The sequence below is a fragment of the Glycine soja genome, chromosome 11 (genome assembly GCF_004193775.1).
Source record: "Glycine soja cultivar W05 chromosome 11, ASM419377v2, whole genome shotgun sequence".
Taxonomy (NCBI): Eukaryota; Viridiplantae; Streptophyta; class Magnoliopsida; order Fabales; family Fabaceae; genus Glycine; species Glycine soja.
In genome coordinates, this window is record NC_041012.1 from 36,229,879 (window position 1) to 36,255,908 (window position 26,030).

General features: G+C 32.3%; 3 protein-coding genes across 8 annotated transcripts; 1 reads left to right on the forward strand and 2 right to left on the reverse strand.

Annotated features, from left to right (window-relative positions):
- Positions 1–1,287: 1,287 nt before the first annotated feature.
- Positions 1,288–6,264, reverse strand: LOC114376991 (protein IQ-DOMAIN 1-like). 5 transcript variants are annotated; one of them, XM_028335346.1, is made up of 8 exons: positions 6,249–6,264; positions 6,106–6,168; positions 5,867–5,986; positions 4,285–4,397; positions 3,390–3,557; positions 2,883–3,110; positions 2,004–2,117; positions 1,288–1,913 (listed from the first exon to the last, which is right to left on the reverse strand). In XM_028335346.1, exons 4-8 carry the CDS (start codon positions 4,357–4,359, stop codon positions 1,569–1,571), a joined length of 930 nt encoding a protein of 309 aa, XP_028191147.1. In that variant the 5' UTR covers positions 4,360–4,397; positions 5,867–5,986; positions 6,106–6,168; positions 6,249–6,264; the 3' UTR covers positions 1,288–1,568. The 5 variants fall into 5 exon arrangements, with proteins under 5 accessions (XP_028191147.1, XP_028191146.1, XP_028191149.1 ...); XM_028335345.1 differs by having other exon boundaries at positions 5,890–5,986; positions 6,249–6,263; XM_028335348.1 differs by lacking the exon at positions 6,249–6,264 and having other exon boundaries at positions 3,390–3,521; positions 5,890–5,986; positions 6,106–6,174.
- A 7,691-nt stretch (positions 6,265–13,955) lies between these two features.
- Positions 13,956–18,216, forward strand: LOC114374443 (glutamate receptor 2.7-like). The gene is made up of 5 exons (XM_028332078.1): positions 13,956–14,331; positions 14,585–15,855; positions 16,236–16,542; positions 16,660–17,057; positions 17,347–18,216. Exons 1-5 carry the CDS (start codon positions 14,061–14,063, stop codon positions 17,650–17,652), a joined length of 2,553 nt encoding a protein of 850 aa, XP_028187879.1. The 5' UTR covers positions 13,956–14,060; the 3' UTR covers positions 17,653–18,216.
- On the reverse strand, positions 17,996–25,511 carry LOC114374444 (apoptosis inhibitor 5-like protein API5). Of its 2 annotated transcripts, XM_028332079.1 has the most exons (17): positions 25,346–25,511; positions 25,039–25,149; positions 24,781–24,942; positions 24,225–24,324; positions 24,073–24,138; positions 23,019–23,116; positions 22,852–22,926; positions 22,583–22,732; positions 22,321–22,386; positions 22,168–22,233; positions 21,435–21,545; positions 20,715–20,804; positions 20,532–20,638; positions 19,364–19,478; positions 19,216–19,281; positions 18,975–19,072; positions 17,996–18,527 (listed from the first exon to the last, which is right to left on the reverse strand). In XM_028332079.1, exons 2-17 carry the CDS (start codon positions 25,126–25,128, stop codon positions 18,332–18,334), a joined length of 1,656 nt encoding a protein of 551 aa, XP_028187880.1. In that variant the 5' UTR covers positions 25,129–25,149; positions 25,346–25,511; the 3' UTR covers positions 17,996–18,331. The 2 variants fall into 2 exon arrangements, with proteins under 2 accessions (XP_028187880.1, XP_028187881.1); XM_028332080.1 differs by lacking the exon at positions 25,346–25,511 and having other exon boundaries at positions 25,039–25,242.
- Positions 25,512–26,030: the final 519 nt, after the last annotated feature.

The window sequence follows — 26,030 nt, forward strand, 5'->3', positions numbered from 1 at the left end:
ATGAAAGTTGGACTGGGGATTTGTTTCTAGTTATGAATTAAAAATTTATTGATTAAAAATATTTTCTGTATTTTATTATTTTTTTCTTTCTAAAAAATACTGCCAGTATCCTATTATTAAAACTGTTTTGTCAGTGCCACGTGTCAACCGGACAATTTTTAAGAAAAATTCATTTATTTTATTAAATTACTCAATTTATTATTCATTATTTTATTGTCTTTTTTTCAAAATGCATGCAACACACGGGTTTCAATGCTAGTGATCTATGAAAGGTGAAATAAGTTGATTGGCTGGTCGTATTTGATTGGCGGATTATTTGGGTATGAATAATTTTTGAAGTACGAATATTTTTGAAGTGGCATGTGATATGAATAATAAATTACTAACTAGTTCTGTGGTTCATATCCATGTCATCACCATTTATCAAAAAGTCATTTTGGTTTAAATGGTATTCATCTTTAAGTAAAATTTTGAGTTTAAATTTATTAAAAAGTGATCAACTAAATTTTCAATAAAGATTAATCATTAAGGAAACAATCCCATACTAATAATACTGTAAAAAAAATATCTACATCATGGTGTGTTTATTTTGATGTCTCCAAAGCCTAACAACAGCTGTTAAGTGGTTGTAAAGTTGATTTTTGAGGGAAAACAATTTTATTTATGTATTTTTATTAAAATCGACATTGACTTGAAAATCTCGTTTGGTGTAGTATTACATTGACTTGAATTAATTATATAAATAACATTAATTTTTTTGGTATACATGTATGTAAATTACTTCAATTTATAGTGATTGTTAATCAAACTCAAGTTAACAAAATCAAAATGTTCATAATTAAGTTTATAAAAATTCATCCAACTAGACAAGATATATAAATGCTTTTCAAAAAGAAAAAAAAGACAAGATATATAAATTCGTTACTAATTCAAACTTTGTTTTAGCTTGGTTAATGCAATTTCCATGAGTTGGATTAGAACATTTATAAAACCCAAGGATCCAAAGGATGAACTGGAGAGGAGAAAAACAAAACTAGTACAAAATACTATCTCCACTTTAAGAAACAAGTTATAATGTATTTTATATTAAATACATTATAACTTATTTCTTATAAAAAAAACAGAGAGAGTAATAAAGTTGAAAAATAACATTCTATAGTGTCGACTTGTTGGACAGAAGATCGCAGCTTCAAAAAATCTTTTCTATTACAGCAAACAAAGGTGGGGGGGGGGGGGGGGGGGGGGGGGGGGAAGGATAATTGATCTACCTATAATTTGTCTCCTCACTGCACTAAACATACAAGATTGAAGAAAGAAAAACCAATCACCAAAACACACATATGCAAGTTTGTTGGTTCATTTTCTATCACTAAGGTCATTGAATTTCACTCACATTCATATGCACAAATTGGAAGGAAGCAATCCAATGAATAAAGAAAAACAGATTGTCTTTTTATCTTTACACACACACACACTGACTGTAACCACTTGAAACTGAACTTGACTCTGTTAATGTTAACATGATGATGTAGGCTTTGATCAAATATGCATGCTTTTGTTCTGAGTACTCATTGCTTTCCTTCAGCAGGCACTGCTTTTTTCTCTGTGGCAGCAGGGTAAGACAACCTTCTTCTAGCTTTAGTAGTTCCTTTTGCATTACTTAAAGGTTTTGTCCCTTTAGCATTAGCTGAAGGAGTTTTAACTGAAACTGGTTTTTTTGATGTTGGTGAATTCCTATCCTTCTGAACTTTTCTTGGCTTCTTATTTTGATCTTTCTCGGGGCTAGTGTTTGTTACACTTGGTACGCGGCTTTCCCAAGGGCGTGCAGCAATCCAACGATCCTTCCAGCTCCAACTCCAACTAGCTTTGCCAAGTTCATAATTACCTAGCCCTTGGCTAGAGCTGGCCCTCCACTATTTTTCATAAGATATTCATATGATTTTCATTAGAACCATGGTGAAACATGGTAATGTGACTACTACTCATGATTAAGATTAACCTACCTGATGAGAGAAGGCATATGCCATGGTTCTTTCCCTCTTGACTGCTGCTTCTTCTCTTTGATGTAACCTTGAAAGGATTTCCTTCTTGGTTTCAGAACCACTACACCATTCCACCTGTTGTTTGTTCAAACTAATGATCAGAAAAAGGGTGACTGAAGAGGGTTCTATCCAACTCTTTTATCTAGTGAAATAATTCCATCACTATTAAGTGGTCAATGATAAAAGATTCCAAGCATTTCATCCATGATTGAATAGGAAAAACTAATATCTGGAATCTGATTTCAATTAAGAACACATGTTTTAAGACATTTGGTTAAGCATTTTAACTAACTATAGAAAAGAGAAGAGAAAGTTTCTACAAGGATAGAAATGCATTTCAGAATTTCTAATACAGTATGATAGGAACCTCTTTACAAACAAAGCCAATCTATTGGTTAACTAGAATTCAACAATAGGCTCTAAATGAAATAAACAACTTGATATTGAAGATTCAGCAAGAGGAAATGAGGGAAAGGTGACATAACTGGTAAGGGCATGTTTGATGTCTAAAGATTTTATACAAAGGAGAGATTATTTGCTTTTTTGCGCATGCCTCCAATGTCTAAACGCCAAACTATAGGATATTAGACCTCAGAAGTGAAGCTGACTCATATGGGAGACCCATCCCATGACACCGTTTCAATAGTTATATGCATTTACTAATCACCTAGAAAGACATAGAAATTTGAAATAATGACACAAATGCATATTTAAAACAGAGAAACCAATGAAACCACACATAATCATTGTAGTAGAAAGAGTGATTAGCAAACTGGCATCAGTTTGAAAAGAAAAAGTCCAGAATACCATCACTGAAAACCTGTTAGCTTTACAAGTTACCTCCAGGTCATGAATCTTGGCCTCAAGTTTTAGTTGAGAATGTATTATCTTCCGCCTGATTCTGTCTTCTGTAACCATACATATACGACGAGCTCTAATCTCAGCCTGTATCTTGCTCCATGAATGAAGATAAGTTATAGTGGTAACAGCTTGTTTTTTAGCAGAGGAACCTTGAGTCTGGATCTTCAGTTTTGTGAATCCTCTCAAGCGGTGTAAATATTTTCTAGCCTTTCGGATTCAAAAGTCAGCATCATAAAACAAAGTCAGCAGAAAAAACTACAGAAGGTTTGTTCTATGATAAATAAGTAACACATGCCTGCAGGTCATGTCGCTTTCAGCTTAAATAATATCATAAATGGTATGAATGTAAGACAAGAGAGCATAGACATCCATAGTTGAATAATGAAATATAAAAAATGAAACGTGCTTGTTAAGGATGTGCTAAAATCAATGAAGTTAACTGGACTTGGTCTGTTTCTTCTCTGTGAAACTTTCAAATTGACATACCTTATAAGCTCGGAATGCTGTTTGGATCCTTGTTGCAGCAATAGTTTCAACTGATACCCCATCTGACTCTAGATTTTCGCTTTTCATTCCATTTGCTAAACCATTGGACTTTTTTCTTGTATAAATCTTAGTCTGCAACACAATTAATCTCCATGAAGCTAAAGATCCCTATCTCAAAAGGTGAGCATATTAGTGGGGATAGAAACTTTCAGGTCACAACAGCCCTCATACAAAACAAGTTCCAATATATTCTAAGTTCTAGCAAATGACATTGCTGCAGCCTAATTAAAAAATAAATGAACAGGTAAATTAAGAGGTCATTATAAACAATAACATATGCTGTTCCTCATAAAAATGATGTCAGACTCAAGATAAAACTTAAATCTCTGAAATTCCTGTTTGAAAACTAATTATATTAGCCCAATGGCATCAACTGATTCAAGATAACTGACCCCAGAAAGTGAGATAAGGCTTGGTTGATGTTGTTGTAATAGTTTAAAGTCATATTGCAGTCCAAAACTTTGAATAATTTCATGTAGAACAAATCTAAACTTTGCTTTTCAATTTATGTCAACAAAGTATTGTTCTTTGACAAAATGTTATTTCAATTCTGGACGGATTACTAATTTGGATCTAAGGGTAACTTACTCACAGTTCAATCCCTTATAGGAAATTAGCAGTCACTCTTCAAATCACAAAACCTTTTCTGCTAAAATAAGGCATATGTGATTCCTCATGATCAAGATAAATGATCTTCAAAGCATTCAAAAAAGATTTTTTTTTTCTGGAAAATAATGGCAATTTAGAGGTTTACAATAAAATTTCCATACTCATTCAACTTAATCCATGCAAAATTCACTCCAAGAAACTAGTATTGACAGAAAGTGTGTTGTACCTTTAATTTCTTTGATCTTCCTTCTTTTGATTTTCTTGAGCTAATTATTGTCTTAAACCAATCACCTGAACCCATTCTTGATGCCACGTAGCTTCTTTCAAATTAACATAACTCTGGGAGTAGTTTTAATGAATATAAAAAGCATTAGCATAGCACTCTACAAATAAAGATTTTGCATGTTGTTCATAAACAGAAGAAGAAAACAGTGTTGGAGTTCGTGTGACTTGTCCCCTGTTAGATTTCAACTTAAAACCAATTGACACTAAGTGAAGTTGTCCAACAGATATATAAACTGCACACGAGGGGGGTGTTAGGAAGTCCCACATCACCTGTCTCAGTTCTTGGGGTGCAGCTTATATATCTGTTGGACAACTTCATATAGTGCCAATTGATTTTAAGTTGAAATCTAACATCCCCATTGTAAGTTATTTGTAATCAAGCCCAATATATATTATAAGTGTACAGTTCTTCATCCATGAAACATTATATGATATCATTTGTCATATTGATTGAGAATAGGATAGAAATAATGGAGTATAGGAAATAAATATTAGGATTTTTAAGGTGTATGGAGCAAGCAAAATGTTGGGAATTTAGTATTTTAAGCTTGTAGGGTATTTTCTTATTAATATAAGGATTACTACGAGTAGGGAAGAAAGCAAGCTAGGCTTTACCAATTCAAGGATGGCTATTTAGTAAGTTTTGGATTTAGACTTGAATTGATGCTTGAAATAATTTTGAAATTTTCTGTTTCTTTCTTCTCATTTTAGTCGTCCTCCATTCCTTTATTTCTCCCACTTTCAGTCTCCCTTTCCCTCAATCTCTTCTGCCCTTCCCTTGTCCCTAAACTACGTCACATAGCAAATCCTATAATTGTTATGCTAACCAGAACTCCAGTCTTACAACCAGAATAGAAACAAATTTTGCAATCACAGTTCACAGGTATTGTTAGTCACTGTAGAACTGGATTTAATCAGCAAAGACATGAAAATCAGAGAGCAAACATCTATCATAGGGCATCACAGTTTGCAGCCAAAGAAGAAAAAAGAAAAAGCATCCATTTGTTCATTTTTGAACAACACTAAAGCTATTATTATAGACTATGCTGATTTACTTGATATATAAAACCCTTTTGTTCCCTTTATAGAAATAAACAAATCCCACCAATAATCTCCCAACCAACAGAAATTTACAATAAGACAACCTAAAGATTTTTCTTCCACATCAGACTCATACTGTGATCCACCAAACAGAACAACAAAAAAAGGATCAACAACTAAACTGCTTAAAGAATGAATAAATGAAAAAGAAAAAAGTATATGCTTGATTGCCTAGCAAGCAAATCAAAAGACCAAAACATGTCAAAATCCATCTGGGTCTCACAAAATACCCAACATGCCACCCAGAATCACATTTATGAACCCAGAAATTGGACCAAACAGTGCAAGAACAAACATAAAGCACCTGAGGAGGATAACATACTAGAGAACAAGGAGATATAAGATTGGCTTGGTGGTAAAGGATGAAGGAAGAGATGGATAGGTGGTAAATTCGAACCCCCTTAAAAAAACTAATAACTAACCTTTGCCGATAAAAAAAACATACCAGAAAACAAGGTGAGAAGTGTCCAAGGCAACCCTTTTTTCTTCACTTGGGCAACAAGATTTCTGGATGAAAAAAAGGAAGTGGGGGACAATTATATCTGCATAGAAGTAAAGAGGAAGTAAATATGAATACAAAGAGAAAAAAAGAATAAAAGGTAGAAAGAAAGAAAGAGAGAAAACAAACCAAAAAATATACAAGAGAGAAAAAAAAACTTACTTTTTCTCTGTCTCACTCAATCAAAGGCTCAACCGACGCATGTAAACACCACAAGGCCCACATCTGAAAAAGAAAAGAAAAAAAAAATGAACATTGGCGTGCAGTTTTAGTCTGACAGAGAGAGAGTAACGTAGTAATATTACATGACACGGTTGCATTTTTGATTTTGGAGAAATTCAACAACGGAGGCTACAGCTACAGTTATAACGACAGCAGAACAAACCGTGATTACAGAATCCTGATGGTGACCCTGTTGCTGCTTTCTGTATGCACTGTTTTTTCTCTATTGATGAACATGAATTTGTAAAAGGTTAACATTTTCATCTTTTGGAATGAAGACTAGTGAGGAGAACCTTCAATGTGTCATGATTCATATGAACAATATAGACCATAACCAATTGAACTACGGGGCCATGTAATTTTGTTGAACTTTCTTTTCTTTTGAAAGTGTGCACTTGGACTAATTCTTTTCAATTCAAGGAGTATATGTCATTCTACTAATTCTTTTCAATTCAAGGAGTATATGTCATTCAACTATTATTTCTGGAATATTAAACTGTCAAGTCAATGTATTTGCCAACGAAGCTTCAATTAGCATTTAACACAGCTGTATTTTTTGAAATAACAAAAATCAAAGGAAAATACATAAAATTCTGGACCTAGTTGATATAGTGATATGATCCCATCCTCTTAGCATTTGGTTTTCATGCAATAATAATCCATTTGGCTTTTTTTATTCGTAATCTATTTTCCTTAAATTTAATGAAATTCTAAATAACTTTTGTTTGATATTATTATTAATGTCTTTAAATTATTTCAACGTCATCCTTTTCATCAATGATTTTTATCAAGAGATGACATGGATCCAACATGTTCATTTAGAACTAAATTGAAGATAAAATATAAATTCTACAAAAATATTCAGAAACTAAGTTTTTGTTAAGAAATATGAAGTTTTTCTTAACCAAAATATTAAGGAGTTAAAATACCAAAGAGTATACTATGGTTGTGGAGATTATTTTTTTCTTTACTGTTAATCAATTTGAAATAGACACACACACACACACAAAAATCTTTAGCCAAGCATCAATGCGTGCTTAAAACGAACAAATTAATAATTGAAAACCTTCAATTTTAGGATTTATGGTTTTAGTGTTTATGGATATATTATTCCTGCTAAGGATAAAGATTAGCAAAACTCTATGAGTGCATTTGGTAGAAAAAGAAAGGAGAAAAATAAAAATTAAATAGGATATATCTGATGTGAATTTCACACCTTCTACATTTTATTGTTTGAATTTAAATATCTTTCATTTATTTATATTTTATTTATTTTCATCATGTAAACCAAACACATTATATGACTATTTTTCTCCTTGGCCTTGCAGTAAAAATGGTTTTTACTAAAGAACACATGTAGCAATTACTGTATACGCGCGGGAGCATAAAATAAAGATACATGCTAGCTAGTTTTACCCTAACTAGCTATTTGATGCGACATATAACATCCTTCTTGGTTAACCAAGGAAGACAAGACCCTCATTTGTCGCTTGGCTTTGGCTATATATGGAGCAAGTTGAGGCCAAAGACAAAACAACTATAGTGGTCTAGGAAGTATTTGAGACATGGCCTCAATTGCTACTATGACTCCAATATATTCACCATCATCATAATGCCAATGAAGGAAAGAAAATGCCAAAGATATATTCTTACCTAGGGCAAGGACAACAAGACTTTACAACAGGTGTAGCGGGGAACGAGTTAACTACTTCGTTAAACTGTGAAATCAAGTTGAACGTTCATCCTCTAAGTGCAAAATATAGACACATTTGGCTTCAGTATAATTCCCCTGCTCAACCTTTATTAATTCTTTCATCTATCCTTTTCTCCTCCCTCACCCTTTTAGCCTTTTCATTTTGTTTACTTTACAATATCTCCTCCAAAGTCGGTTCAACAATGAGTAAGCCTTAAAATAAATTGAGAGAACAAAAGAGAGTAAACAACTAGTTGAAAATGGAAAAAATGAGATCGTAATGAATAAAACAGCATCATGTAACTGTAGTAATGAATAATCAAGTCACATTTTGTCAACATATATGACTTTTTTATTTTATAAAAATTTAAGAGTAAATATTTATTTTTTTCAATGAACCTAAAGTTTGAACTTTAATATATAACCTTATTCTTAAGTCGTACCAACCTCCTTGTTTCTTTCCAAAGCTCTTTGTTATCGTTAATAAAATACTATTTTAAATGTGTTTTTTATATATAAATAAAAATTGTTTTATTGTACTTTCTCTCCTTGACCCCCTATGTATGGAAGATTTGTTTTTGAAACATTTCATTTTCCTTCTATTGGTTTTATTTGAAGGGTTTCGTACACATATTCCCATCATTTTGAGGCATTTCATTCGTTTGGAGCAACCACAAGACTTATCCTTGTCAACACTGAACTCAGACACAAGTTTTGATGTTACGCTATCAATAACGTACGTCTAAGATTAGCTAAGAGTCCAGAGTGGTCAACTTATGCAGATGTTCATGCTGAACTCGTCTAAGATGATTGTTATATCGGTTTGGTTACTCCGATCTAGATATTACTCAAGCCCCAACTTGAGATTTTCGCTAAGTAATTACAACATTATACGTCATTACCTGTGGCAACCTGTTAAATGAACACTCCTCTCTGAGCTAACTATAAAGTAGTTAAAACTACTTAATAGATTGGTTAGTATAGTTTATAACATACATAGTAATATAAAAAATGGTTAAAACCATGAACAAAATCCCTTTTTGAAATGATGATTTCTCGATGAAAATTGTCATCATCAGCAGAAACAATAATTTTTAATAATTATTTTTAAATAATATTATGTTTTGTTTTTAGTTACACTGAAAGTTGCATTAGGACTGATGTCTAATGAACAATAGTGTAAGTTGATTTTGGTAATGAAACTAAGCCTTTCCTATGCAATTCTGCCAATATTTGATGAACTACATCATAAACCATATTTGTCAAAACAAAGTTTAAAGTGACTTGAAGTCATCCTCATAGGGGTTTTAATGGTTATGCCTCTATTTCATTTTCCATAAAAAACAAGATTCCTAGCTCCCTAGTTAATTAATTAAAACTTAGATTGGGACAGATTCTCCTGCTTCCTTTTGAAATATTAAGAGTCTCTCTCATGACAATCCAAATATGTCGTTAATTATGACCTCAAGTTTCCATATCATCTAGGTTCATTACACTGAAATTTCTTAATATTGACATTAACTATAACGGTTTTCTTGTTAAAAAAATTAAACTTATATCCCGTTCTTTAATATTTATAACAAATTTTATACTTTGTGTATAGTTTGTACAGAAATGTAAATGCCTGATTTGTTTATTAAAAGATGTAATAACTTCACATACACTTTTTACAAAAGTATATAGATGTAATTTTTCAAATAAAAATGTAACAATATATGAATAAAATTAATAATTAATATTAATCTTGAATAAATAAAGTGACTATTTCTAGTAAGATCTGTGTCAACTAAAAAAAACCATCAATATTGTCAAAACTTTCTTTTCATGTATCTATTGGATGCATGAATTGGCATCAAACTTCTGTATTCATATGTAAAATTATACTCTGTATGTCATTCTTCGAAGAATTCCATACAAGTTTTTCAACAAATGCATGATGCTGATAGAAAGAAATTGAGCCCGAAGACATTTACTTTTGCTTTCACTTCCTAAGGCATGTACTATCAAGATTAAATATATAAATTTTTTTGTCAATTAAATATATAAATATGATACTTATACCATTTTAAATAGTTTTATTTCTCTTTATAGTCTATGAGGGGCATACACTTTTATTAAGATTTTCCCTCCTAACAATATATTTTTATCTACAAAGTTTGAATATGAGACATTATTTAAAAAAATTAAATCTAATTATATTTAGACTAACAACATGCTGATAAAAACTAATAATTTATTTTCACACACAAAATTAAAATAGAAAATTGAAGACTAGTTTATCATGTTGGTTATCTACTTTTGTTATTGTTACACTTCCATCTCATTCTTTAATTATACATTAAATGTTCAACAATGGAATACTCATTTGATTGGAAGAATTTTTTTACTTTATACATAGAAGTAGGAAGAAGGCAACAAGCTATAAATAGTAGCCTTTGGGTATTTTTTGTTCAGATTATTGTATTATACATTAAATGTTCAACAATGAAATACTCATTTAATTGGAAGAATTCTTTTACTTTGTACATAGAAGTAGGAAGAAGGCAACAAGCTATAAATAGTAGTTTTTGCGTATTTTTTTTTTTTCAGATTGTTGTATTATACATTAAATGTTCGACAATGAAATACTCATTGGAAGAATTTTTTTACTTTGTACATAGAAGTAGGAAGAAGGCAACAAGCTATAAATTTGCGTATTATTTTTTTTTTCAGATTGTTGTATTATACATTAAATGTTCAACAATAAAATACTCATTTGATTGGAAGAATTTTTTTACTTTGTACATAGAAGTAGGAAGAAGGCAACAAGCTATAAATTTGCGTATTATTTTTTTTTTCAGATTGTTGTATTATACATTAAATGTTCAACAATAAAATACTCATTTGATTGGAAGAATTTTTTTACTTTGTACATAGAAGTAGGAAGAAGGCAACAAGCTATAAATAGTAGTCTTTGCGTATTATTTTTTTTTTTTCCAGATTGTTGTATCATACATTAAATGTTCAACAATGAAATACTCATTTGATTGGAAGAATTTTTTTACTTTGTACATAGAAGTAGGAAAAAGGCAACAAGCTATGAATAGTAGCCTTTGAGTTTTTTTTTTCTTTCATATTGTTGTATTATATATTAAATGTTCAACAATAAAATACTAATTTGATTGGAAGAATTTTTTTACTTTGTACAAAGAAAGAAGGCAACAAGCTATAAATTTACGTATTATTTCTTTTCAAACTGTTGTATTATACATTAAATATTCAACAATAGAATACATTAAATTTTTTCAAATTTTTTTACTTTGGAGCAAGCTATAAATAGGAGCCTTTGCATATTTTTATTTTTATTTTTCAGATTGTTGTGAAATCTTCAAATATACAAACATGCACAATATCGCAATTAACCACAATTTATAGTGCTGCTGTGTTTACTTAATGTTTTAAATTTGTGGATGGATGCATGGCTACTTGTGCCTGGATTGTGTACCAACCAGCCATATATATTATTGATTATTAAACTTCTTAAAATAAAGATTTCAACTATTTGCTCACCTTAGACCTTACATATATTTTATTATCCAAAGTGTCAACATTAATTCGTGCCGCTGCTGTTGCTTTCAGTTAAGTCAGCTTCATAACCGCGCAATTTGTGGTAGAAAGAAACGTGTTTTTGTAGAGAATCAGAAAGGAAAAATATTTTTAAACTATAGTTTTCTTTTGCCCCCATTAAACAAAGAGAAAATACTGTATAGTATAAATAATTTACACTGTGCCATAGTGCCATTTAATCATAAATTGGTATATGTAATAATTATAATCATATAAGTAATTATTTTTTATTAGTTGATAGAGTAAAAAAAATTTACAATAACATTACATAATAATTAAACTCTTAAATAAATCTAATTTACCCCGTTTAAATTATGATCGAACATATACTTTAATCTTCAAACTTTTAAAATATGTAAAATAGTACTTATAAAAAATTAATGAAAAAAAATTATAGGTTTAAAAATATTTATCAAGTGCATTGTGAATTTTAAAATCTAAGGAATGAAAAGAGTGTAAATAAGAGTAATAAAGCATAATTATACATCTACAGTAAAAAAAGAGGGTATAATTTTTTTGACGGCAAAAGAGAGAGCATAATTACACATCTATAGAAAAATAATATTAGTATAGGCAATGCATTTAACATCAAATATTTCTTGTTTTCAATTTCATTCTTACTTTTAACTGTAAAAAAGCTATCTTTTCATTTCTATTTTTAAATATTTGTGTAAAATGGTGAAAATAATAAAGAGATGTTTTTATTACTTCCTATACAAATATTTAAAAGCAGAAAACAAAATGACATAAGATGAACATAAAAGTGAAAATAGGAAATGAAAATAAAAAAATACTTTCAAGAGACACACAAAAGAAGAAAAAAAATATTTGTTCACATGTTGATTTATCGTTAGTATATAATTTGATTTTATTTTTGTTTCTATGTTAAAGTACAAAGTATTTATTCATTACTAATTTTTATGGAAAAATTTAATTAAATATTTTTCTCTTTTAATTACATTTTTTAATCTACAATATTTAAATTTAAGATTTTTTTTAGAAAATTTTTCCCACTCAGACCAATATATTGGTACTTCGAATGCTAAAGTTTACATTAAATATTTCTTCTTTACCTTTTTTTTAAAAAAAAATTATTAATGTAATTTTGAACTGGTCTATATTTAAGACAATAGAGTTGCCTCTAGATTCTATAAACCCCATGTTCAACTTACCCTTCAAAGTCTCTAATCCACGGAGGTTCAGAGCAATTTTCCATCTTATAATCACAGGTTGGTCCAACATTACATGGACCTCAAACAACTAATTTCACAGGGAATTTGAGATTTATAGAATGCAAAATACTTAATGTATCATAATTAATTTCATTTAACAATTAATTTTCAATCAATAATAAAGTTAATCTAATTTTATATAATATTTTACTATTTTTAATTTTGGCTTTTGAGATCTTCTCTGTTAAAGCAGTACATAGTTTTTTTTACCAAAAACAAGTAGTTATTACATGAAATTGCTATCATTATTTTATTGGATGGAACTGCTAACATTATTTTATTAGAAATATATGCATTTTAAAAAAAAAGTATTTCTATATAATTATGTCTATTAGTATATCCTTTTGCTACTTATATAATTTTATTTGAAATTTTTAATTCCGAAAATAAATATAAGTTTTCCATTATTAAAATGCCTACTATAACTATGTTTTTTTCATTTATTCTCATAATTGTGCTATTAAAAAACACAAATAGAATATTGAAAGGGAAAGAAAATTAGTCAAAAGCCACTTTAATTTTATTTTAATTAAAACTTGAGAATATTTACAATCCAAATAATAAGTATAATAGGTTTTTGAACTTTACAATTAAAAAATGTTTAACAACAAAACAATCAAAAAGATAAATATTTCAATTAAGATTAACAGTAGTAAAAAATCCATTAAGGATGTAAATATAATTTTCTTTTATTGGTAAGAATCAAAAATAATATCAAAAAATTTATAACACCTATACATTTTACTCAATCAATTGACTTACACTCTCTAGTATATAAATAGAATAGTAATTACTAATTAAGGGAAGAAAAAGAACATCTTCACTTTAAGTATTATTTTTAACTAATGAATAATATTTTTATTTTATTTAATATATTAATGATAAATTTGGATGCCATACTCATTTAGAACCACCTAATTGTTAGATTTCATCTTAAAATCACTTGGGTATTTCCCAACACACACATCTTAGAATGGGTAATGTAAAAAGTCTAACTCAATCCCAAAAACTAACTCAAGGGGTGAGGATTGTCCCTCACTTATATATTCTAATGTGGGATTACTTTTAACCAATGTGAGATTTGGATTATTTCCAACAGTGATTACATCAGAACTCAAAACTGCATAATTGACCAAATGAAAACTCAAATTCCATCCCCACTAGAAGAATCCTTGGGGTCCACTCCAGTGTTATATTGCTATATATTTTCCTTTTCCATTGCATCTTTCTTCAAAAGTTTACTCATCATATATTGCAAATTTGCAATATTGCATTGCATGAAACTACGTAATAGGAAACCAGTGCATGCACAAATTTTCCAAAAAATGCTTACATAGATTATGATCAAAACAAATTGAAGAAAAATGAATCTTCCATCCACTATTCCTCTAGCACTTCCAACCTATTTATTCATTTCGTTTGTTCTAGTTAATTGCTACCATGCTGAGGCTACAAATGGAGACGACATGGTTATATCTATAGGAGCAATAATTGATGTTAACTCTCGGGTTGGGAAAGAACAGCTTGTAGCCATGGACCTTGCAGCTCAAAGTCACAATAACACTTCCAAGAGCCACAAGATGGCCCTTCATTTTCAGGAACCCACCAAAGATCCCTTCGGACCCACTTCTCTTGGTTAGTAATATCAATCATTTGCCAAGAGAAAAAAGATTGAAATTTTTCATGTTTTTTTGGTTTGGACAAAACTGGGTTGCAGATTCTTAAGTGTTTTTTGTGCTGTTTTCCAATAAGAATTAGAATTTTACCTTGATAATTTCCGCGGTAAGCATTTCTGAGGTGAAACTCTTATTCTGATTGGAAAGTAGCATATGAGAAATTGCATCTTAGTTTTTTTTTTTTTACTTTTGATTGAACCTATTTTTTGCAGCTAGAAATATGATTAAAACACAGAAGGCGCAAGTGATTATAGGGATGCACACATGGACAGAAGCAGCTTCAGTGGCTGAATTAGGACGCGAAACTCTAGTTCCTGTCATATCCTTTGCAGCACCTACCATCACCCCACCATTGATGCCAACTCGCTGGCCTTTTTCGGTAAGAATGGCCAACAATGGTACTGCATATGCAAAATGTGTTGCAGATGTAGTACATGCTTATGGTTGGCAAAGAGTAGTAGTCATTTATGAAGATGGAGATTATGAGATGCTAGCTTTGCTATCTGAGACCCTCCAAGAAGTTGGTTCAATGATTGAGTACCGTTTAGCTCTTCCATCGCCTTCTTATCTACCTAATCCTGGAGAGTTTATTCGCGAAGAGTTGTATAATTTGATTAAAAATATACAATCCCGGGTGTTCATTGTTCTGCAATCATCATTAGAAATGGTGATCCATTTGTTCAGAGAAGCTTCACACATGGGACTTGTGGAAAGAGAATCAGCTTGGATAATCCCAGAGAGCATAACTAATTTGCTTGACACTGTCAACAAGTCTGCTATTTCCTACATGGAAGGAGCTTTAGGAATCAAGACCTACTACTCTAACCATAGCAATGAATATCAAGACTTTGAGGCTCAGTTCCGAAAATCTTTTCGGGCCAAGTATCCTGAGGAGGATAACTGTGATCCGGGATTTTACGCTCTGCAAGCATATGATAGCATTAAAATTGTTGCGCAAGCAATAGATAGAACGGCCAGTGGCAGAAAGACTTTGCTAACAGAAATACTATCTAGCAATTTCCCTGGCTTAAGTGGAGAAATTCGATTTGAAGCAGCCCAACTCTTGCAGAATCCTACCTTCAGGATGGTGAATGTAGATAAGAAGAGTTACAGAGAATTAGACTTTTGGACTCTAAAACGCGGGTTCATCACTAGCCTCACTACAGAACAAGGTTCAGATAGTGTTTCTAGGAACACAGAGAGTTTACGTGGTGTAATATGGCCAGGGAAACTAGTTAGATTTCCGAAGGGCTGGAATCTGCCTACTAAACAAAATCCAATGCAAATAGCAGTTCCTGGAAGAACCTCCTTTCCCGCGTTTGTTAAGGTTGATCGTGACGAGCATCATAATTCATATAAATTTGATGGATTCTGCATTGAACTTTTTAATAAGGTGATAGGGATTTTGGAGTATGATCTGCCGCATGAGTTTCATCCCATCAACGGAACCTATAACGATCTGGTTCAACTTGTCTATAACAAGGTAAGGCCTTATTACTCATTCTACTGTGCCCCTTATTTTTTGTATATATTGTTAAATATGTTTTTATTTTGCTCACATCACACAGCCTTACCCTTGCATATGCAAAGAGGCTGTTTCCGGATTCGAACCCATGACCAACAAGTCACCAAAGTACAACTTTACCGCTGCACTAGGGCTCGCCCTCAAGTTCCCTTACAATCAGCAAAATAAATAAATAAATGAATGAATAAAACCTTCACTTGTCCTAAATGCTTTTATTTTGCTTGTTAGTTTTGAACTTTAGTTACAATTCTTTTTTGCGTGTGTTAATTTCCTTTTCTTGCTTGACTAACCTAATACTTTTATGGTTGTCATGTGGTCTAATAATGATGGAATGGAAGTCTTACGCGGCAGCTATTGGAGACGTGACCATAACAGAAGACAGATTGCAATATGTAGACTTTACTGCGTCATATGCAGAATCAGGATTGTCAGTGATAGTTACAGAAGAGTTCAAAGCACCGACATGGATGTTTACGAAGCCCTTCACCTGGCAAATGTGGTTGGCAACTGGTGCCGTGTTGATTTATACAATGGTAGTTGTGTGGTACCTTGAGAGGGAACCCAATCCTGAGTTTCATGGCAATTTGAAAAGCCAGATCAGCACTGCTCTTACGTTTACCTTCTCCTCTCTATTCTTTGCTCACAGTGAGTATCACCCTCATAATTCAATTAACAACAATGATCAGCTTTAGTTATGAAAAGAAGTGTTACAAATACCAATTTGCATTAAACTGAATTGATGCCAATTGTTTGATGTTTTAGGGGAGAAAATCTATAGCCACTTATCTCGCATGGTGATGGTATCGTGGATGTTTCTAGTATTGATTCTTAGCTCAAGCTACACTGCTAGTCTTTCTTCGATTCTCACAGTTCAACGACTGCAACCAACTGTGACAGACATCCAGATCCTGAAGAACAACAACAAGAAAATTGGTTGTGACGGAGATTCATTTGTTAGGACATACCTGGAGGAAGTCGAAAAGTTCAAGCCAGAGAACATCATAAACATTGGCAGTGAAAACAGTTATGAGGATGCATTCAAAAACAACTCAATAGCAGCTGCTTTTCTCGAACTCCCTTATGAGAAAGTATATATCAGTAAATACTGCAAGGGATACTATGCCTTTGTAATCAACAAAAAATTTGGAGGACTGGGATTTGTAAGTAACAAAAGAATTCTTCTGAAAACTGTGATTTTATGTTGGACTAACTGTTTTCTACAAGGAAACAGAACCAAACGCCATTCATATATTACAATACAATACTATCTTTTGTTGTTTATATAAGAAAAATAAATGCATTATTTTGGTCCTAATTGAGATAAACATAAATATATTTTTAGATGTATTAATTGTTAATTTTCTTTTATATTTTTAATAAACGCCTTGTATCTTTCACAAAATTGGCCAATCTGTCTCCACTAATTTTCCTATCAATCCCATGATGCAGATCTTCCAGAAAGGCTCACCAGTGGCCAGAGATTTTTCCAAAGCTATACTGCGTCTCTTGGAGGATGGAACAGTGAAGGAATTAGAAGACAAATGGTTGAAACCTGATGGAGACTGCCACAATAATTCGACCTCACAGGGTACAGAAAGTTTGAGGCTTGAAAGTTTCTGGGTTCTGTATGTGATCTATGGTGCCACTTCTACTTTTTGTTTTCTACTTCATACAATCCAGTCGCTGAAATCTAGACAAACAACCCGGGATGAGGCACGAGAAGGTAATGCCAACCCAGGTGAGGAAAGCCGATGAAAAACGATAGTTATAATAGCCAAGCAGATTTATAGCAGAAATAATGCAACAGCGACACCCGTGCATCACTAGCCACAGGCTCCACAATTGCCAGATATGGTAACAGTGTATTCACCCCCAACGGTTACTAGTCGCAGCTCTTAATCAACTAGCAGCTTTTTCATCTCTAGATCTAGGAAGGTAACTTACGAAGAAAAGTATTTCAGTTATCCTGCTTTTGTACCTTGGTCACTAACTTTTTAAAAATTCTAATCATATACTGAACTTCAGAAGTTATATGAACCATGTAAGATTGACATCGTTAAGGGCAAATGTACGAAGAACCTGACCATTTAATTTCATGTTGCTTGAAACGGGTAACATCCATACTAGGAGATACGGTCTTCATTAAAATGCACTCGTCATTAAAATTACATGCATACATACGAACGAACATAAGTTCCGTCAGCTAGTCCCATCTGCTGCTTGCAACAAATGGATTGGAAAATGATCAATAACTCGGCATTCTAAATGAACAACCTTTGTAAAAAGTACACGACTAAATTAAAATTTCATCATCCTCTATAATCAAAAGTCAAAACTTCCTCGACAAAGAATTTTAGTGCATTAACAGGTCCTATTCGTATTCTAGTACAGCCTGGTGAAGTCTGACGTTTTCTACATCACATCTGCAACAAAGTTACCGATGATACCCTCCTCTTCCTCTTCCACGACCACCCCAGCCCCGGCCTCTGCCCCTCATACCCCCTCTCCCACCACCAGACAATCCTTCCAGCGCTCTATTGACAAGTTGATTTTGCAAACCACCAGCACCTCGACCTTTCTTTGAGACAATATTGTTGGACCCATTGGCAGCATTAGCAGGCCGTTTTGCTCTGCAGAAGTTTAAACTAAATAGATAAGTTGGTGTTGGTTGATCAATTTCCAATTATTTCTGTAGTCCCAACTCCTCATCCAAATGAGATGTTTAAAAAATCAATTTTTTGTATAAAAACTGTAAATTAGGCAGTCATTAGAAGAGAGAATGAAACAAGTTACTCTCAAGATTGAAAAAGAACAAGAGTGTGTTTGGATTGGATAAGCTTTGTAAAAAGGTGCTTTATGGTATATAACTTACTTAGAACTTTTCTTCAGAAACTACTTTTTCTAGCATCTGGAAAATGTACTAAAATAGGTCTTCTAGGCTTCATTTGTTCTCTAGAGAAAGTTATCTAACTATTACAATTTTTTTATTTATTAAAAACCACTTTAATTTTATTAAAAAATCCCCATATATACGAGTTCTAAAATGATCTTTAAGAGCAAATGAAAAGATAACATACCCAGCAGCCGGTGCAGTAGATGCTGCTTTTGTTGCTTCTTTCCAAGAAAGATTGATTCTCTTATCTCCAATAAAAGAAGGCACTTTGGCGTGCAATGGCTGACCACACAAACCAAATAATTAAATAAGAGAAAAAAGGGGGAGAGTGGTGGGGGTGGGGGGGAGATCAATTAAAATTCATGCAAGTAATGAGTCAACAACTTAATTGCTAAAGTAAAAAAAAAATGTAGCATCGCTCTTACCTTTGTCATTGTCAAAATGTTATTACAAGTCCGCAACCCAGTTGTAGCATTCTGCTTTTTAGTTTTCTACAAAATAATGTATAAATGTAAGCATAATATGTCATAATAAGAGAAAGGCAAGACAAAGAACCATTTAACAAGAACTCACAATTTTTTCCTTTTCTTCATCAGTTTTAGCACCGGCCATAGATTTGTTGTTTTCATCCATTCCTTGAGTTAATTTCTTGATTGTAGCCCGGGTGAACTCCTCAACATTATTCAATCTAATAAAAGAAAATAAACCAAAAATGTGACCACAAAACAATAAAAAATGGCTTAAACACTAAAGAGAGGTAAAACAACAAAAAGTTTACTAAACAATGGAAAAGTAGCAACCAGTCAAATCAACTACGTTTGCCCTTCCCAAACTATTATAAACTTACAAGATCAACAAGAAGATCCACACTACAATGACAAAGGACAGTCATGAACAGGAGTGAGCATTTCTAGACCAAACCAGATTTTGCTACAATCTTGCACATAAGAAGTTTGTTTATAGTTTATACTGATACTCTGCAAATAGCCGCTTAATTATAAAATCTGAATCGGACCTTGTTGCTCATTGCATGCCTCATACAATTCTCGTGTCTTTAACACATGACAGATATTTCTTTAATTTTGGACCCAATTGACACCCTAAAAATGAACTCAATAAGAGAATTGCAGGATTATGCACATATATCCGGAGAATGGTGGAAATATTGAGGAAGTGAGCAGCATTTGTGTTGACAACGTAAAGGAAAATAGCATGAATTTTCATAAATCAAGTCAAGTTAATCTGCTCTGCTCCCAGCTGATATAATGAACAAAGAAACTAACAGGCATAAATACAAAGTTTTAAGAGGATATAATGAAATAAGGAGATCTAACTCAATGGAACTGTATCATTGGAATAACTACATATCCAAGAATACTCATAACTAGAAATTGCATACTGGAATTATTTGTAAACCACAATCCCATATCAGTATATCACTATAAAACTCGGAATACTCACAAACATAACTGCGCAGTCTAATCACCCCAAAACTTGATAAACAAGGCAAAACTATTAGGGGGCATTTAATTTCAGCATTATCTGTTTTCATTTTCAAAGAAAACAGAAAATATGGTTGAAATATGTTTGTTTCTATTTTAGAAAATATTTTTTTAAGAAACATTTTTCAAAAAATAAATTATATTTATATTAAAAATACAAACCAAAGAATAGGTGAATAAAAACCAGAGAATAGGTGAATAATTTACTACAAAAAATCTATCAAAAGAAAATATGATACCTCTCAGTAAAATCATTATAATGCTCTGAAAAGTCCTCTCCAAGCCTATCAGATGGCTGGCCAGTAACAATTTTGTATCCACATAAACTATTTGTCGCATTAGGAACCTACATCACCAAGTTCAATTATGCACCGTATACAACTACTATCACATATTTGCTTTAGACAAGGTAAGGTAACCACCTTATGAGCTAAGTGATGAAATGTGTACAACAAGCACTCAACATAGGTAAAGTTCATCTCTTCTCCAGTCTTCTTCCAAGTCATGTATTTCTGAAAAAAGGAAAGCAAACAGCTTAATGAAAACAGCAAGAGTAGATGATATTAAGCATTTAAGTGAAATATTAAATAAATTGATATACTAATCCTTGACACATTGTGTTTAAATTGATTTAATTCTCCAAAGACCATTCACAACAGTTAACTACATCACTCTTTGAATTTGACTCAACAGGGAAACATAATTGTGCAAAATTTGGGTTTACATCAATCAAAATAAGGAGATTAATGTGATCAGATGGTGCAAATTATTTTGAAGGGCTGGGGTAATGGAAATCCAATATTTTGGAGGTCAGGCATGAATTTCTAGCTCAAAATATAATGCTGCAGACAACGAGCATGAACAGAAATGAAATTATATGAATAACATTACAAATTAATAACTACAAATATAAAAGATAGATGACCTACAACAGTCACTTCAAGAAAAACAAATGGATTTAAGACTAAACCAAGCTAGCCACATCAAAATCACATTTCTGCTAGTCAAACTGTGCTTGGAAATAACAGCATAAAGACACAAACTAAAATAAACATAAAAATTTGACGTTGACATGAAGAAAACATATTGCTATATCCAAAACATTGAATGTGCCATATGCCAATTTTCAACTAAAAATTTACCTTAAGCAACTGAACAATAGAAGGAAGCATTTGGCGTGAATCTTGTGGTGTTGTATAAGGTGAAAATTCTGCAAGGCTTCTGAGTAAATCTACTTTCCGTTCTCCAGGAAGCTGACAAGGAATAAAAAAATTCATAAGTTTCTCAACAACCATAAGAAAAACATCAATTATAAAAAACTATTAAAATAATTCCAACCAGATTTCATTATTAAAAAACATTCACCAGCAATGCAAGATCGAGAAAGCTAACCAGTAAAATTACAATAGATAAGATTCCTTATTTATATTTTATGTTCAAACAACTTGAAATTACACAGGTGAGGTGAACAGTTATGTACTGAAGTTGGAACAAGGTAATATGCTAATTCAAAAGCAAATATGACAGAGCCTGCTAAATATAAAGAAAGAGTTGTCTAAATTATATCTTGCAATTCAACAATGGCTAATAGATTTCATGCTTGTGAACGTTCAATTTACCTGAAAGACATTCAAGAACGCCATAATTATATCACATGTTTAGCAGTTAGATTTGTAAAAAAAATTGTATTTTATAAAAGATTAAAGAGTAATCATATCAATTTATAATCTATCACTACAACAAATGGCAGAGTAAGACAAGAGGCAGAAAGTAAAAGCTTCCGTGACAGGTTCAAAACTAAAGGAAGAATATTAAATAGGTAGAACAAATATTAAAAATACTTATTCTTTCAAACTAAAAGATCTGAAGTAATACCTGGTCAAAAACAGGTATTATATATTTGTTTATATAGTTGAGAAATTTGTTGCTTGATGCACCCCTCTGCAAGGAGAAAAAAATGATTCTGTTGAAGAAAAAACTTGACAGAAAACAATATGAGAAAAGATAAACAGTATAAACAGTCCTTACCACTACAAATGGAAGTGCCATATGAAGGCATGATATCAACCTGTCAATATGATCTGCATCTGATACCTACAAATTTCCATTTAAAAACCATTACATGAGACCCCAAAACAAAATCTATACTACTTCCATTACTTAATAACTTCTGCCAGCAGCAAAGTCTAAAATTAAGAGACCATTTTACTAATTCAAAACAGATTCTTTTTACATATAAAATGACTGTATTTGTGTGTTGAATAAGAAAAGAAAAAAAAATAATAATCACATTGAACTGTGCATCTAAATCAGCTTGCCCTTCAATGATTCCAATAAGCTCTTTCATCCGCTCAGCCGGAGCCTTTTCTCCAAATAGGCTCAAACTCTTCAGGAAATCCATAAACATTCGAAATTCTATGCCAGTTACATCTTCTAAACTCTGCAATTAAATTCCCACAACATATATCAACACTGCTTACCTTACAAAAATTAAACACTAATAGATTAACAACTGAATTCATAAAATAATGAGGGAGGGCAACTATGATTTATGAATACCTTTTTAATGAGATCAGTTATGTGTCTTTCCATTTCCTCCTGGGGTTTCAACAATTCAGCTTTGATAGGGAAAACCTGTAATGAAGATATTTAGTATTCAGTATTCACTTCCATTTTCAAGATGAAATAAAATAAAGGGCTCATTAATCGAACATTTGTCTGATTACCTTATCTCTAACAAAGTTTATAACTTTCTCACGAATGACATCATCCGTGCTTGGCTCTTCAACACTGCCAATGTGCTTAAACAAAGCCGTCAAAGAAGCTGCATTGACAACTAAACTATAAGGAGACAACCAAATGCAGCACTAATTATAAATGTCAAGAATCTGTAAAGCATATATGTGATTGCTAACAAAAAATTGAGCATTCACTGGCAAAAAGTTTGAGTGTTATGTACAACATTCAAAGCATTAGCCTAACTCCACACCATCAGTTTGGCATGCAACAGTTTTACAAAATTATTGGACTTCCACAATTAATCTCACAGTTACAAATGTTTTTAAGTTTTATTACCACCAAGGTGCAGGTGGTCAACTTTATTGGAAGCACTAATTAAAAACATTACCCATAACTTCAAATACAGAAAATTATTCAGGGCACAATAACATCAACAGGATCTCAGCCAAAATGAAACCAATGTTTTCAAAGAAAAAGTATATCTCAATGCACATCTTATGCCCACTGAATAGGAACTAGATAAGAGTTGTGTTAGAATGGCATTAAGGCATGCATTTTCTTTCTCTGTTTTATATGGATGATAGATTTACCAGTATTATTTACACTACAAGGGAAAGAATTGCAGAAAGATCAAATTGCATGTACCACCAACTTAAAAGGTTACAAGATCAAGAAGTTTGAGACACAAAGTTCTCAAATTCAAATTCATTCCGTTTACTATAATACTAGAAGATTGGTGATATACTTCTATTACATGATGATATACAACGTGCAATTAAACACTTGTCAATTATCAGACTAGTTCAATACCCAAAATTATAAGTTATTTTGCTTTAACATTGATGAACTGAAGATCCTTTTAAACTATTTAGATGAGTTCAACAGAATGCTAATTGACCAGCCCCATTCCTTCTACATTAGCTGCATTGGAAAGTAGTAACTTCCAGTTACAAGGCTCCAAACAGATTTCCAAACACACCCTTAAGCACAACAATATCTGACAACAATTTTCTCACTCAACATAAAGATATATCAAAGTACCTTTTACATCCTGCCTCAGCAAAGACATAAGAGCCTTATGTACTGCATCACGCTCCACAAATTCCTCTACAAGAATTAAAGGGGGGAAATATCAGAATCATAATCATGGCTAAGTTCTCAACAACGCAGAAACTTCAATGACTGCAACTTACCAGACCCAAGAATTTGCACAAGAATATCAACCATCTTCCCAATATTCTCAGGTGTATCCTTACAGAAAAGAGGCAGACCTCTAATTGCTTGCACCCGAACCTGTACAGCAACAGAAAAACACCAAATAGAAGAAACAAACCTCAGTACATACAGAATTCAATTCATAGAGACAAAACAGACACACCCAAGATACATGCAGCAATACAAAAGATTTTCTTTCTATCCACGTCCCAGTTCCCAATGTTTCTTTTAAAGGTTTAATCTTAACAAATGGAACTACTTTCCTTCCCATGTATCCCTCACCAACTCTCTTCAGTTCAACTCCCCTTATTAATTTAGCTTTTAGCCTGTTGAACCAACACAAACATGACCCACAACCCTTGCCAGTTCGGCTCCTGATTTAGTTTTTAAACCATTACTAACACTTGGATAGAAAAGAAGCATCATAGTAATAAGATATTTTTCCATTTTGAAACAGAACATTATTCCTCAGCCGCCACACATACAGAATCACAAATATTATATTACATACAATTAGTGGAGCAAAATACATACCCCAAGTTCTTCAGCCTCAACCAAATCAAGATGCGTGTCGAGAGCAGGGCTCGAGAGGTCAGGGAAGAACTTGAAGAACTTGGGAATCAGCTGCGCGGCGAGCTGCTTCGCCTTCACACTCGTCTTCGCCGCATCTATGATTCCCTGGTAATCCTGCACATTCTGCCAAAACAACAAAAAACAATTCAAAACCCTAATTCCAAACTCGAACATCACAATCCAAAACCCTAAAACAATTTGAAGAGCGAAATTCCGAACCTGCGACTTGTCCTTGGCATTGTTGAGCTGCTCGCCGTATTCGTAGAGCTTCTCGATGAAAGCAGCCTCTTCGGCAGCAGGGTCAGACATTATTGGAACGAACGCGCGTTTCTGCAATTTGCGATTGCGATTGTAACGTCGATTTGGAAATTGAAGAACAAAATCAACGCGAAAAGGGAAAATAAAAAGAGGGTTTTGTGAAGTGTTTTGAGGGAATATATATATATATATATATATATATATATATATATATAGAGAGAGAGAGAGAGAGAGAGAGAGAGAGAGAGAGAGAGAGAGAGTAACTGACCTAACTGGTGAAGTAGTGTTGTTGAGTTGAATTAGTAGGGAATGATTCGGTGGTGTGAGGTCAAGTAAGCTCTTCGATGGGGACGAGTTACCCTTACCTCACTGAACAAGACACACGACACAACACAAACACAGTTTACAGTAAACACAAACACAGTCTATCTCTCCGCCAACGAAAAACTCTGTATATATAAGACGACATGTCGTTTCACCCTGCTGCCTTCCTTAAACGGCCAGAATTGACCAAACCTTTTTAAAAAATAGCAATTGCAGGATGTTTTTACCTATTAGAGATAATTTTATTTCTTAAAAAAAACAAGGATATCCTCTCTTTTTTGAAAATATGAATTCACCAATAGTTGGAGAGTAATTTCTTTTAAGCATAGAGATAATTCCTAAGAACATCTTTTCTTAAATACTATAAAAGCGAATACAACTATAAATTCCCGCCTAAATTATAAAAATGTTACAATAATCCTTTCTCAACCAAATTAATCAAAAGCAGATAAATTTCAAGTTCAACTTTCACGGTACATGCTTGGAGATAAAATTGATTTTGAAGTGATACTATTTACATTTAAATGTTTTCATTATAAATCTAATATAAAAGTTAATCAAAATTGTTTTAGAACTAATTTTAAAAAAATTTGTAATATGAAAACCAAATATATAAAATTCTTTTTTAT